The sequence below is a fragment of the Cucurbita pepo genome, chromosome 1, assembly GCF_057944985.1.
Source record: "Cucurbita pepo subsp. pepo isolate OVF chromosome 1, ASM5794498v1, whole genome shotgun sequence".
NCBI lineage: Eukaryota > Viridiplantae > Streptophyta > Magnoliopsida > Cucurbitales > Cucurbitaceae > Cucurbita > Cucurbita pepo.
This window is the reverse complement of record NC_141798.1, coordinates 5,747,923-5,759,586: the sequence shown is the minus strand read 5'-3', so window position 1 is coordinate 5,759,586 and position 11,664 is coordinate 5,747,923. Positions and strand designations below refer to the sequence as shown.

Genomic DNA, 11,664 nt, shown 5'->3' with positions numbered 1-11,664 from the left:
CAAAAATCTTCCCTAAAATTTTTTACGATGGAAATAAGAAATCCCTTTTTAGAGTTTTTACTTCTTTATTTTAAAAATTAAAAAATGAAGAGTTTACTGAAGAACTGATATCAAGCAATGAATAATTGACGCCAAAAGTAACTGCAAGAATCAAAACCTTCTTTTTATTTGTTTAATTATTTATTATTAATATGTATATACATAAGAAGCCACAGAACTTACCATATGAAATATAGAATTGGAAATATACTATTCTAATAATTTTTGAGAAATTAATCTGTAGGCAATATTTAATTTTAGGGTTTTTTTTTTAATCTATGTCAAGAAAATAAATTTTAAATTTTTATTTAGATATTTGAAATTTAGCTATAAATTTAATTGTTTTTTAAAAATTAAAGTTAAATAGTAAAAAACTGTGAGAATAAGCCTAATTTTTTAAATTAAAAACTGAATTGTTGTTATTATTATTATTATTATTTTATGTCTAATAAATAAATAGGCTGAATGAATTTATTTCCGACTAGATTTTAAAATAAAGTTGGGCGGAGTGGATAAATTTCAATTAGCAAAAGGGTAAGTACGAAGAACATTAATACATGACCAAAAGAATCAACAAAGTCCATCAAGAGGTTCTTAAAGAATAAAAAATAAGTGTCATAAATAATATTTTATCAAGTACTACTCGATAAAATTATATATTACATACATAATTGGTTCAGAAAAAAATAAAATAAAAAGAAAATCATCATAAACTTCATATTTTGTAGACATTAAATCAGTAAAAACAAAACCCACATAAATCTAAAACCCCTCTAAAGCCCTATCCCTTCAAAGATTGAGAGATAAATCTTGAGGGAAAATAATTGTAAAAAAAAAAAAGTTGACAGAATTATTGAAAGAATTTGAAGTATTTTATGAATCAAAAGTGCAGGGCCTTCTCAAAATTTGAATAATTGAAGGAATAAACAACGCTAAAGCCAAAGAGAGGAGGGGCTAAAACAAGCTTCCTTTCCGTATCAGAACACACCTCTTCCACCAATGAATCTTCCTATTCTTCTTCCTTTAGAAGCATTTCCTGTGCACAATCGACGGTCCGGATTCATCGTACTCTGCCTTGGCAATCCACATCTGCAATCCAAAAGGGGTTAAAAAAAAATGTTTGTAGTTGGCAAGTTTGGCTTGTAAATGAGCATCATGCTTGAGTATAAAAAAACCAACCTGTTGGAAGGTGCTAAGGGATGCCAAGATGGATCCTCCAATCCAGACACTGTACTTCCTCTCCGGTGGCGCCACCACCTTTATTTTCATGCTGCTAGGGGCAAGGGCGGAGATTTCCTTGCTCATTCTATCTGCAATGCCCGTGAACATGGTGGAACCACCAGATAGGACAATGTTGCCATACAGGTCCTTCCTGATATCCACATCACACTTCATGATAGAGTTGTATGTTGTCTCATGTATGCCTGCTGCTTCCATCCCGATCATGGAGGGTTGGAAAAGAACTTCGGGACATCTGAATCTCTCTGCGCCGATGGTGATCACCTGTCCATCAGGCAGTTCATAGCTCTTTTCGACCGATGAGCTGGTCTTGGATGTCTCCATCTCCTGTTCATAATCAAGGGCAATATATGCCAGCTTTTCTTTCATATCTCTCACAATTTCCCGCTCTGCAGTTGTGGTGAAGGAGTACCCACGCTCAGTGAGGATTTTCATCAGGTTATCTGTGAGATCACGGCCTGCAAGGTCAAGACGAAGGATGGCGTGTGGGAGGGCATACCCTTCGTATATAGGAACAGTATGACTGACACCATCACCAGAGTCCATCACAATACCTTCAAAAACAAACGCAGGGACCCTGTTAGACCAAGATCACATGCATACAAATGACTCAAATGGGTACACTTCTTACCAGTTGTACGACCACTTGCATACAAGGACAGAACAGCTTGAATGGCAACATACATGGCCGGAGTATTGAATGTCTCAAACATGATTTGAGTCATCTTCTCACGATTGGCCTTCGGGTTAAGAGGAGCCTCGGTTAGGAGAACTGGGTGCTCCTCTGGGGCAACACGAAGCTCATTATAGAAAGTATGATGCCAAATCTTTTCCATGTCGTCCCAATTGCTAACAATACCATGCTCAATTGGATATTTCAAAGTCAAAATACCACGCTTGGATTGAGCCTCATCACCAACATAAGCATCTTTCTGGCCCATGCCAACCATCACCCCTGTATGGCGAGGACGGCCTACAATACTAGGAAACACAGCTCTTGGAGCATCATCTCCAGCAAACCCAGCCTAGAGAGTAGCACAAAAAACAGCATTGAGTTCACGGCCAATTAAAGAATGGCTGCAGATAATGTGTTAAGAAATGTATAATTTGTTACTCTGTACCTTAACCATTCCCGTTCCATTATCACATACGAGAGGCTGAATGTCCTCAGAATCTGCCATCTTCTAATACCTGCTAGAAGAAAATGCAAGTACCAATAATAAACTTAGAAAGGAAAATTAAAGATCAAATACATCCTTCATATGTATGTATATATGTATCCATGAGCATTTAGGCCAATTTGTGAAGACTTGCAACTATTCTTATAGGCCAACCACCGCTCGACATTTAACATTTGATTGCCAAGGTAACTCACTCAGAATTGTTGACTCCTACATTTATCTACTTAATTAAGCAAGTCGAGTTATCTAATTGGTTATACTTGGATATAAAAGATACCCTATCCCTTCAAATTGCAATAAAAAGAAACATCTGCATAAGACTATCCCATCCCATGGATCTTTTGTCAATACTCACGCAAACAGTAACATACATTCTAGAAGGGCTTAATAATATACATATTCCACTTGTTAGCGATTTTCAAGAGGATCAATGGACAAATGATCCGCCAGACGAACCATTACACAGAATTAATGTAAAGAAGACGATCAAGAGATCAAGGTGTCAATACGCTTGGACGATCAACCAAAATCTAAAAACACAGGCATCTTCAAGTCCAAAAACAGAAATAAATCAAAATCCCCCACATTGTCATTCCTCCTCCCATTTTCGTTCATTCTTCATCAGACGTGTACGAAACAAAACAAAATCATCAAAATGCACAACAAACAAACAAACAAACAAACAAAACAAGGCAACGGATAAAGAAGAACCGAACCTTCTGGGAATGCAATGCGAGAGAATGGAGAAATGAAGGGGGGGGGGGGGGGGGAAAGAAAGCGAGGGAAAGAGAGAAGCATTTAAAGAGGGAAACGGAGAAGACGGAATGGAAGAAGGAAAGGAGATTGAATGTGGACCGTTGGATCTTTAATGAAAGGCAACACAGACCGGTTCCACGAGAACGCGTCCCCTGTGCCTCTTGGCCACACCACCTTCCGGTTTTCTAGTCATCTTTCTTTAAATTGCCTTTTGCCCCCTCCACTATTTTTATTTTGCTTCATTTTCATGTCTCTTTTCACATATTACCATTTTCGTCCCTATTACTTCAAAATTACTAATTTCGCCTCCCACGAATCCGATATAACTCATATTCGTATATGGAGATAACTTACCTGATAATCCTCAATCAAAATATCAACTTTTTACTAATAATCCTTTCGTAATATTAACAAATGGAGAATTTCAAATACATTAGAGATAAAGTCGAAAACTTTACCAAACCCAACATTAAAAATTTGATTTTAAGATATTTCGAACGAGATATATAATATGTTTTTTTTTTTTTTTTGTCGTTTCTCCAAGTTACAAAGGAATGGTACCCAAAAAAAAAAAAAAAATGATAAAAATGAGGTAGAAAGGCATAGGGAAAAGCCTTATATTGTGTTGAATGATTCAAAATGGAAGTAAAGAGAGTGACAAAAACAAGACAAAGAATCAGACAGAATCCGAGGAATTTTTATGCTTTTTTACTCAGCTTTGACCATGTGCTCACCTCTCTCTCTCTCTCTCTCTCTCTCTCTCTCTCTCGTTTTACACTCCCACTTCAACTTCAACTTCAACTTCAACTTCAACTTCAACTTCAGTACTCTTTGCATGGTTTTGAGTGGAATTTTGTTGCCTTTTTCTTTTTTTTTGTCAATTTTCTTATAATTTCATAATCATTCATCTCTCTCCTTCTTTTCACCTCATACTTCATAACTCTTCTTATAAACTTCTAACACATCATCATCAATAATGGGTAAACCGTCAAATTTTGAATAGCTTCTCGGGTTTTTATTATTGAAGTTTCGTTTGATCGTCATTTGGTTTTTCAAAACGAAAGTTTATGAACATTGCATCTCACCAATAGTTTTCTTTGTTATGTTAGTACGAGTATTTTTCCAAAATGCACACTAATTGTTGAAAACTAGACAAAAAAAATATGCTTCGACGAAGACTCATAGGAAAGAAATCAAATAGTTACGAAATGGAGCCTAAACAAATAAGAAAATGTTTACTTTTGTCAACTGAGTATATGATTCAAATGATTTAGCTTCGATTAAGAAGCTCAAATTTGAATTCTCGAACTCCACGTGCTATTATTGTTGAACTCGAAAAAAGTTACCAACTTTATTCATTAGTGTAGCACATCAATTATGAGTATGTGGTCTCTTACTTAGAGCTTTTAACCAGAAAGAAAGTTTACCTTCATAAAGCAAAGGAATCTAAGTATGGGCACACAATCCAACACCTTTTAGTTTATACCATTCATATCACAAACTCCCTCCCCCATAATCTCTATAATACAATACTACACTTTATTTAGAACGAACGATTTGAACCTCTAACCTTATGATCACGAACATATACCATTAATCAGCTAAGCTATGTCCAAATTGGTAATTAGAGAACACATACGGACAATATGAAGCATAAAATCAAAAACTCATACCACCAATTCAAGTACAATAACCATAACCCTAATGTTATAACATTAAACATGATAATATGTAAATATATATATAGGTCATTGTTGTAAATATACTGTCACCCCTAACTTACAAAAGACTACCTTCCCAATGATATACATATAAGAGAAACCTATAGTAATTAATAAACCACACCATCCAAATTCTAAAATTGAAAAAGAAAGAGAACCCTTTAGAAAGCCTGAAACCCTAGACTGGTCCATCAATATTTTCTCTTTTTTTCTTTTTGATCATCACTTTCTTTGGTCTCTTTTGAGTCACATTTCAGCATTGGAAACCCTTTAATGTGATATCATTGGTTTCAATTCTTTCCTTTTCTTGTTCATAGTGAGAATTTTAATGAAAAAAAAAAACAAGAATTTGGAAAGGATTGAGAAAATTTACTGTCTCAATGAGGTGAAGCCATGAAGATCGCCACCGCCGCCGCCTCCGCCACCGCTGCCACTCCATGCACTAACATCGCTACCACCGCCGCCACCACCGACCCAGAACTGAAAATTCTTCCCCAAGTTCATCCCTTTACTCTCCTCCACCTTCACCGCCTCGGCTTCTGTTGTCATTCCGATGTCGTTTTCGATCCCTAATCTTGAGAACAAGCCGAGATTATAGCGAGTTGCGGTGGCTTCTGGTGGCTCGAAAGTGTAAAGCAAATTTGGTTGTTGATCATTAGGCAAGAGAGGGAATTGTTGTGGTTGTGGTGGTTGTAATCTCCAATGGTCAGCTTGGAATTCATGAACATCTGCTCCTCCGGTGGTGGAGCCACCACTTGTTGGAGGAGGTTGTGGCGGAATTATACCCAAATTAAGGCCGTAATTGGTGAAATTATGCAAAGAAGATAAAAAGGGCAAATGGGTTGGAGTTGAAAGTGAAACCCCAGCAGTGGAATTAGCTGATCCAGCTAATAATTGACGTTCACCACCCGCCGGAGACTTGGACCGATTCCGGGATTTGGTCCTCTTATTCCTCCGGCAACCACCACCAACCGGAACATTCCTCAGTGCACCACCACGTGTCCAGTACCGACGACAAGCCTTACAAAAGTGACGAGGCTGAGAAAGATTATAGTTATTGAAGTAACAAAACTTAGTGTTGGCAGATTCACATCTAGGGCATTTAAGGCCAGCCTCCGGCTGCGGTATCTTCGCCAACCGAGCTCGATCAGTCATCGAGACAGGTCTGATCGACCCAACACCACTTCCACCACCATCACCATCACCATCACCACCACCACCGCCGCCGCCGCCTGGAGGCGGTGGAGGTAACAAAACCTGGCTAGAATCGCGCGTAGTGTCATTTCCTCCCGGTTGTTGATTCGTCAACTAGAAACAAAAATCGAGAAAAAAGATTAAACACGAAGTATATTCAAGAAAAGATCGAAAAAGGGTCGGAATATTTTTCGAAAAAGAATTAAGAAAACGGAAGCTTTTTAATTTTCGGTTCGAATTGGGGCGCTTACCGGTTGCCAGTTGGGAGGATCCAAATAGGAAGGGAAAGAAGGAAAAACCATAGTGTTGTTATAATTGTTGTGAAGAGGTTTCTCTTTTGTGCAAAAGTGTGTCGATGGTGGAGAATCACATCAACAGGAAACACTTTGCTCGGAGATGAGAGAAAGAAAGATGATAGGAAAAGAGATAAAGGGGAAGTAGGGTTTCTCTCTCTCTAACCCCATGCATGCCCAAACACAGTGTTAATGAAACTTCAAGATTAAGAAATTAGGAGAGAGAAAGAAGAGAGATAAGGAATATTTTATTTTATTTTATTTTATTTTATTATTTTAAAAAATGAATTAAAAAATAAAAAGAAGAAAAAGAAAAAGTTGATGGGTGGGGGAATACTGTGGGTGGAAGTGTCGCAATCGAATGTACCTTTGTTTCTGCGTCCTGTTTCCACTATTCCTATTGTTATTGTTTTGTTTTCTTCTTAATTATTTTCACCTATTTTCCCTTTTTCTTTTTTCTTATCATATTAATTACAGTGTCTCCAGATCAAAAATATTTCAGATCATCAACCATACTCAGACTTAGACACCATCTGAACTCCCATGTGGAGCCAGTAGTGAGGAATCTTAGACAATAGGCAAAAGCACGATTTAAGAATATCGCGTGAGTAAAGAAAGGTAATGCCGCTCGTATAGCTCTTTCGTCGAGTATGTGATCATGACATAATTCAAGGAAGAAGCTGAAGAAGCTATGGCTAATGTCGTTCAAATCGGTTATAATTTTAATTAATTTATGTATTAGGAAAGTCAAAAGATATTTATAATAATAATCCAATTACGTGAATAAACCTAAAGTGTAAAATGAATAAACAATTGTTAGTGGTAACAAATTCATTTTTTAATTATTGTTTGAAAAGTTAAATCTAAAAGCAACTATTAAACCAAATTAATACTAGGATTTAACTTTAATTAGTACGCCCGCTTTAAGGAAGTCTAACGCATTGCTTGTGTAACAAATATAATTATTCTCCTAATCAAGTTAGGTGAGCCTTCAATTTATCTAAATTCAAAATTAAAACAATTAATTATCTTTTACTTTTTTTTTTTTTTTTAATTCACACGTTGTATTAAAATTTATGGGTCAAGGTGGTGGTGGTGCGGCGGAGGCAGCCACCGTCGTGGCCAAGTGAGGGCGGAGATAAGGGGTGGGGCCGCTCACTTGAAACATTATTATACCAAGATTTTAGCCTCAAGTTTTAATCATTTAATTGTGAATGGTTGGTAATTGAATTAATCATTATAATCCAATTTAATTACCAACATCCACGCATTAATTCTCTCGATTATCATTTCATTTTTAGCCGTAGAAATTCCAACTTAATCATATTTTTAAAAGTTGAACTAATGTCCACAAATCATTTGGGTTTTTTTTTAGCTCGATTTCAGCCCATGGGCTTCATGGGTAATATTGACCTAATCACATAATTAAATAAATATATTATTTAAAATTTTAATTAATTAAATAATAGTAAAATATTGACTTTTTAATTGGGAATAATGAAATGGGAAAATTTGGTCATAGATAGTGATATGCATGGGGCCTCGTGACTCATGAGTGGATATCTCTAATTTAAATAGATGCTTTTAATTAAAGCTGAAATTTAGTCCAAATCAATTATTACATTCCTTCAATTTTTTTAAATAAATTTTTTATTTCATTGGTAATTATAAATATATTAAACCCGAGTCATTTTTAGATTATTCTTTAAAAAAAAAAATTGAAATAATCTATTTTTTAGTATTAAAATTCGAAAACAGAACAGTTACATTTATAAAAAAAACACGTATCAAGTTTGTTCATTGAATCAAAATTCGAAATTATTAGATTTGAAAAACATTTATCAAATTCATTGAACCAAATTAAAAAAATCGGACAAATATTTGTGTGAAATAAAACATGTTAATTGTCATTTATCAATGACTCCAATAGAATATATTGACTTTTTTTTAACTTCCCTTCACTTTCACGGCTGCACTGAAATGCATATATAATTCCAAATTATTAATTAACAAATTTTTATTTAATTAAATATTTTATTATTTTGTGGGTTTAATTTTTATTTTTTTTTATTATATGTTATTTGTTATTAATTAAAATATAAAATTGGGAATTGTTTTAGTATTATTATAAAAATAAAAGAAATAAAAAAATATATTCATACCTGTCAAAGAGGAGTTCTCCTTTGGGAAGCGAGAAAGAAGATAATGGAATCCAAATCTCGAATCAGATTCCACGTTGATTTTGAAGACGGAATATTTGTAACTTTTTTCTTATTAAATTATTCATAGCCAAATTACACTTTTACCCCTATCATTTATTTATTTATTTTTGGTAGCATTTTAATTATCCACATCAAATTTACTTTTCTTAAATATTACTGACACTTTATTTTTGTATATTTTAAAAAATTACTTATAAATACAATTTATGTAGTCTTTCACCCACATGTGTGTTAGGACCCACCGACCCATCAAATTGATCAAGTTGTCCAATAGACCCTGACTTGCCCTTCGACAACTTGATTGACCTTGATTTTTCTGTTTTAGCAGTCAAAGACCTACATTGACACGAGCTTATGGGCTAACACAGAGTCTTTTTTTATTTAGATTCGTAGGCACAACAGACTTGAAATGGATCTAACAATGAAAGATGGCATTAAAATTATTTATTTCATTTATTTTTACATGCCACTTGCAATATCAATTTTATTGAATTAAAATTGTTAACGTCATAATTATAAATACCATTTTTGTTTAGGCTATTAAATCACCCTATGAATGTTTATATTTTTTAGGGAAATCCAAATTGGGCCTTCTGAAATTTGGGCCTTCAACAGTTCACACACTCCATCAAACCTACACACGCTTCATCAAAGCACGCCACAAAGTAAAGATGGTAACCTTCAATAATTTATTATTATTATTATTATTTTTGATCAAATAATCATTCGGGCTTCATAAACTCCAACACCATATTAGATAAACATGAGGTTCCATCTCAAAATCACGAAGATCGTGAGGTTTTTCTATTTTTTTTTACAACTATAGACGATATTTTCGGTCTAACTTGACGGTGGATTTAAAATTTGGTTTAATAATCTATTTCATACACATCTTTATGAATTCATTTCACCTATTACATCAATTCCAATAATTCAATTCAAATCTAAATATATATATTAATTCAAATCTAAATATATATATATATATATATATATATTCTCCACCAATATGTGTTGTATTAAAAAATAATAATTAACAAAGAACATAGGAAACGTATGCTCTTAAATTATAATTTAAAAGTTGTTTCAATTAAACAACAAAGGGCATTTGGTCTAGTGGTATGATTCTCGCTTAGGGTGTGAGAGGTCCCGAGTTCAATTCTCGGAATGCCCCTTTTCCTTTTTAAAATATATGACTATTTTAGTTTCCATTTTTCTTTTATTTTATATAAACGCACTTTTTTTTCCCGCCGAAAAAAGAACTTTGGGCCCTACCTATAACGGTCGGACCAATAAAAAATCGTGGGCTTCCATTATTTTTGTCCATCTGAAATAGTATTAAAACTCTTATATTTTCAATTCTCACCATTTTTGGCTTTTTAAATAAGGATATTTATTTATATCGCGACTATGATTTATTATTATTATTATTATTATAGCGTTATAAAGTTGTAGAATATGATTATATCTCAAATTTAAAAATATTAAATTCATTATATATATATATATATATATATGTATGTATAGTTTTTTTTTTTTTTTTTTTAAACTTAAACGATCAACTTAATCGATTAGAATTTTGAATCTTTCGCATCAATTACAAAATTGTAACCTTTAGAATTTAGAACAAGAAAATGGTATTTACATCATCCTAAATAAAAAAAATTATCGATTGAAGCTTACCGCGAGAAAAAAATCAATTTAGATAGTTCTTTGTGGCTCCGCTGGCGATTAGATCAACGCGTTATGGCTTCAAAAGAAGCTCCTATCGAAATTCACTATGAATCTTTGGGTACCCATTATGGAGGAGAATAGTTAAAAAAAAAATTAAAAAATAAACTCCTATAATTAATTTTATAAGTAACACTTTAAACCATTTAAATTTGAGTTTGATATCAATTAATTTACAAATTTTATAAATTTATCATAAGTATATTAAATACTTTAAAAAACGGAGACACATACAAAACGCGTTTATTAAATTACTATTTAAGAAAATTCCAATTTATGATTCTCTCTCTTTTAATTTAATTGAAAATTTTCAACCAACATCCAAATTTTATTATTGTCGAATCGATCAAATTAAAATATATATAATGACAACATGACAAAAATTGAAATGCCGAAAAACATTGAAGATGTCGGCTACGTAATTATAATTACGGTTTATATTTTATGAACTTTCCTTCTTTTTTTTTCTTTAATTCGAATAGTTTATGTTGTAACTCATAGACAAAATGTATATCCATATTGATATTTCATTTTCAGATTTATTTTAGGGCCATTTTATGATTTCCATATGAATAAAAGTTTAAAATTCAAAATTATTACTAAATTAGGTAATGAAATTTTTTTTTGTAAAAAAAAAAAAGACTTAAAAGAGACAAAATTATGAACATTTTGTCTTATGTTTTTTAGGGCACTTTTCATGTTATATTGACTTTTGTGTTCAATATTTTATCATGTTGTTGACCAAATACACCCATCTACTCTTATTTCACACTTTTTAAATTTTATAATTTCACTATTTATTTTTTTAAAAAAGAAAACATAACTGTTGCAGTTAAACTTATAGATGTGATTAATTTGATGATAAGGTTTCAATTTTAAACTGTTAAACTTAGATAAATGTCGCACTTTTTTATCCTTTAATAAATTTTTGTTTTAAATTTGATATAAGAAAGTATACTTGTTTGTTATGATATAAAATTGTCATATTTCAAAGAAAAATTATAATAGAGCCAAACATTCAAATTATTCAACCAATAAATTATGTTTTTTGAAATTAATTTTTTGAAATGATAATTGATGTGTTATCTATGAGAATATATTTAGATCGTTAATAATTAGTTTGTGTGTTCATCCAAGATCGATATCCTCGATAGTATAATTTTAAAGATCTTTATATTATACATTTTATTAAAATCAGTAAATTAATTTTTACGAATTGTAGAGTCATGTAAAAATTGATAAACTCATCCATTTTAAAAATAATAATTAAATTGTTATAGACAATACC

The 11,664-nt window shown here is 32.6% G+C and overlaps 2 protein-coding genes and 1 non-coding gene across 4 annotated transcripts; 1 reads left to right on the top strand and 2 right to left on the bottom strand.

Moving 5' to 3' along the window:
• Positions 1 to 638: 638 nt before the first annotated feature.
• On the bottom strand, positions 639 to 3,226 carry LOC111779268 (actin-97). 2 transcript variants are annotated; one of them, XM_023659389.2, is made up of 5 exons: positions 3,176 to 3,226; positions 2,400 to 2,469; positions 1,910 to 2,303; positions 1,219 to 1,832; positions 639 to 1,128 (listed from the first exon to the last, which is right to left on the bottom strand). In XM_023659389.2, the coding sequence occupies exons 2-5, from the start codon at positions 2,457 to 2,459 to the stop codon at positions 1,063 to 1,065; spliced, it is 1,134 nt and encodes a 377-aa protein (XP_023515157.2). In that variant the 5' UTR covers positions 2,460 to 2,469; positions 3,176 to 3,226; the 3' UTR covers positions 639 to 1,062. The 2 variants fall into 2 exon arrangements, with proteins under 2 accessions (XP_023515157.2, XP_086982274.1); XM_087126148.1 differs by having other exon boundaries at positions 639 to 1,832.
• A 1,716-nt stretch (positions 3,227 to 4,942) lies between these two features.
• On the bottom strand, positions 4,943 to 6,609 carry LOC111809140 (dof zinc finger protein DOF3.6). Its single transcript, XM_023695543.2, has 2 exons — positions 6,382 to 6,609; positions 4,943 to 6,244 (listed from the first exon to the last, which is right to left on the bottom strand). The coding sequence occupies exons 1-2, from the start codon at positions 6,430 to 6,432 to the stop codon at positions 5,306 to 5,308; spliced, it is 990 nt and encodes a 329-aa protein (XP_023551311.2). The 5' UTR covers positions 6,433 to 6,609; the 3' UTR covers positions 4,943 to 5,305.
• A 3,138-nt stretch (positions 6,610 to 9,747) lies between these two features.
• Positions 9,748 to 9,819, top strand: TRNAP-AGG (transfer RNA proline (anticodon AGG)). The gene has a single exon. It is a non-coding gene; the product is annotated as a tRNA-Pro (tRNA).
• Positions 9,820 to 11,664: the final 1,845 nt, after the last annotated feature.

What these genes read in the sequence shown, in the direction of transcription:
- LOC111809140 (XM_023695543.2), bottom strand. Translation starts at nt 6,432, where the DNA reads ATGGTTTTTCCTTCTTTCCCTTCCTATTTGGATCCTCCCAACTGGCAA. An exon ending in ATCCTCCCAACTGGCAACCG is followed by an intron (nt 6,245 to 6,381) that starts GTAAGCGCCCCA and finishes TTTTGTTTCTAG; the next exon opens with TTGACGAATCAACAACCGGG.
- LOC111779268 (XM_087126148.1), bottom strand. Translation starts at nt 2,459, where the DNA reads ATGGCAGATTCTGAGGACATTCAGCCTCTCGTATGTGATAATGGAACG. An exon ending in ATGGAACGGGAATGGTTAAG is followed by an intron (nt 2,304 to 2,399) that starts GTACAGAGTAAC and finishes GCTACTCTCTAG; the next exon opens with GCTGGGTTTGCTGGAGATGA. An exon ending in TGCAAGTGGTCGTACAACTG is followed by an intron (nt 1,833 to 1,909) that starts GTAAGAAGTGTA and finishes TTGTTTTTGAAG; the next exon opens with GTATTGTGATGGACTCTGGT.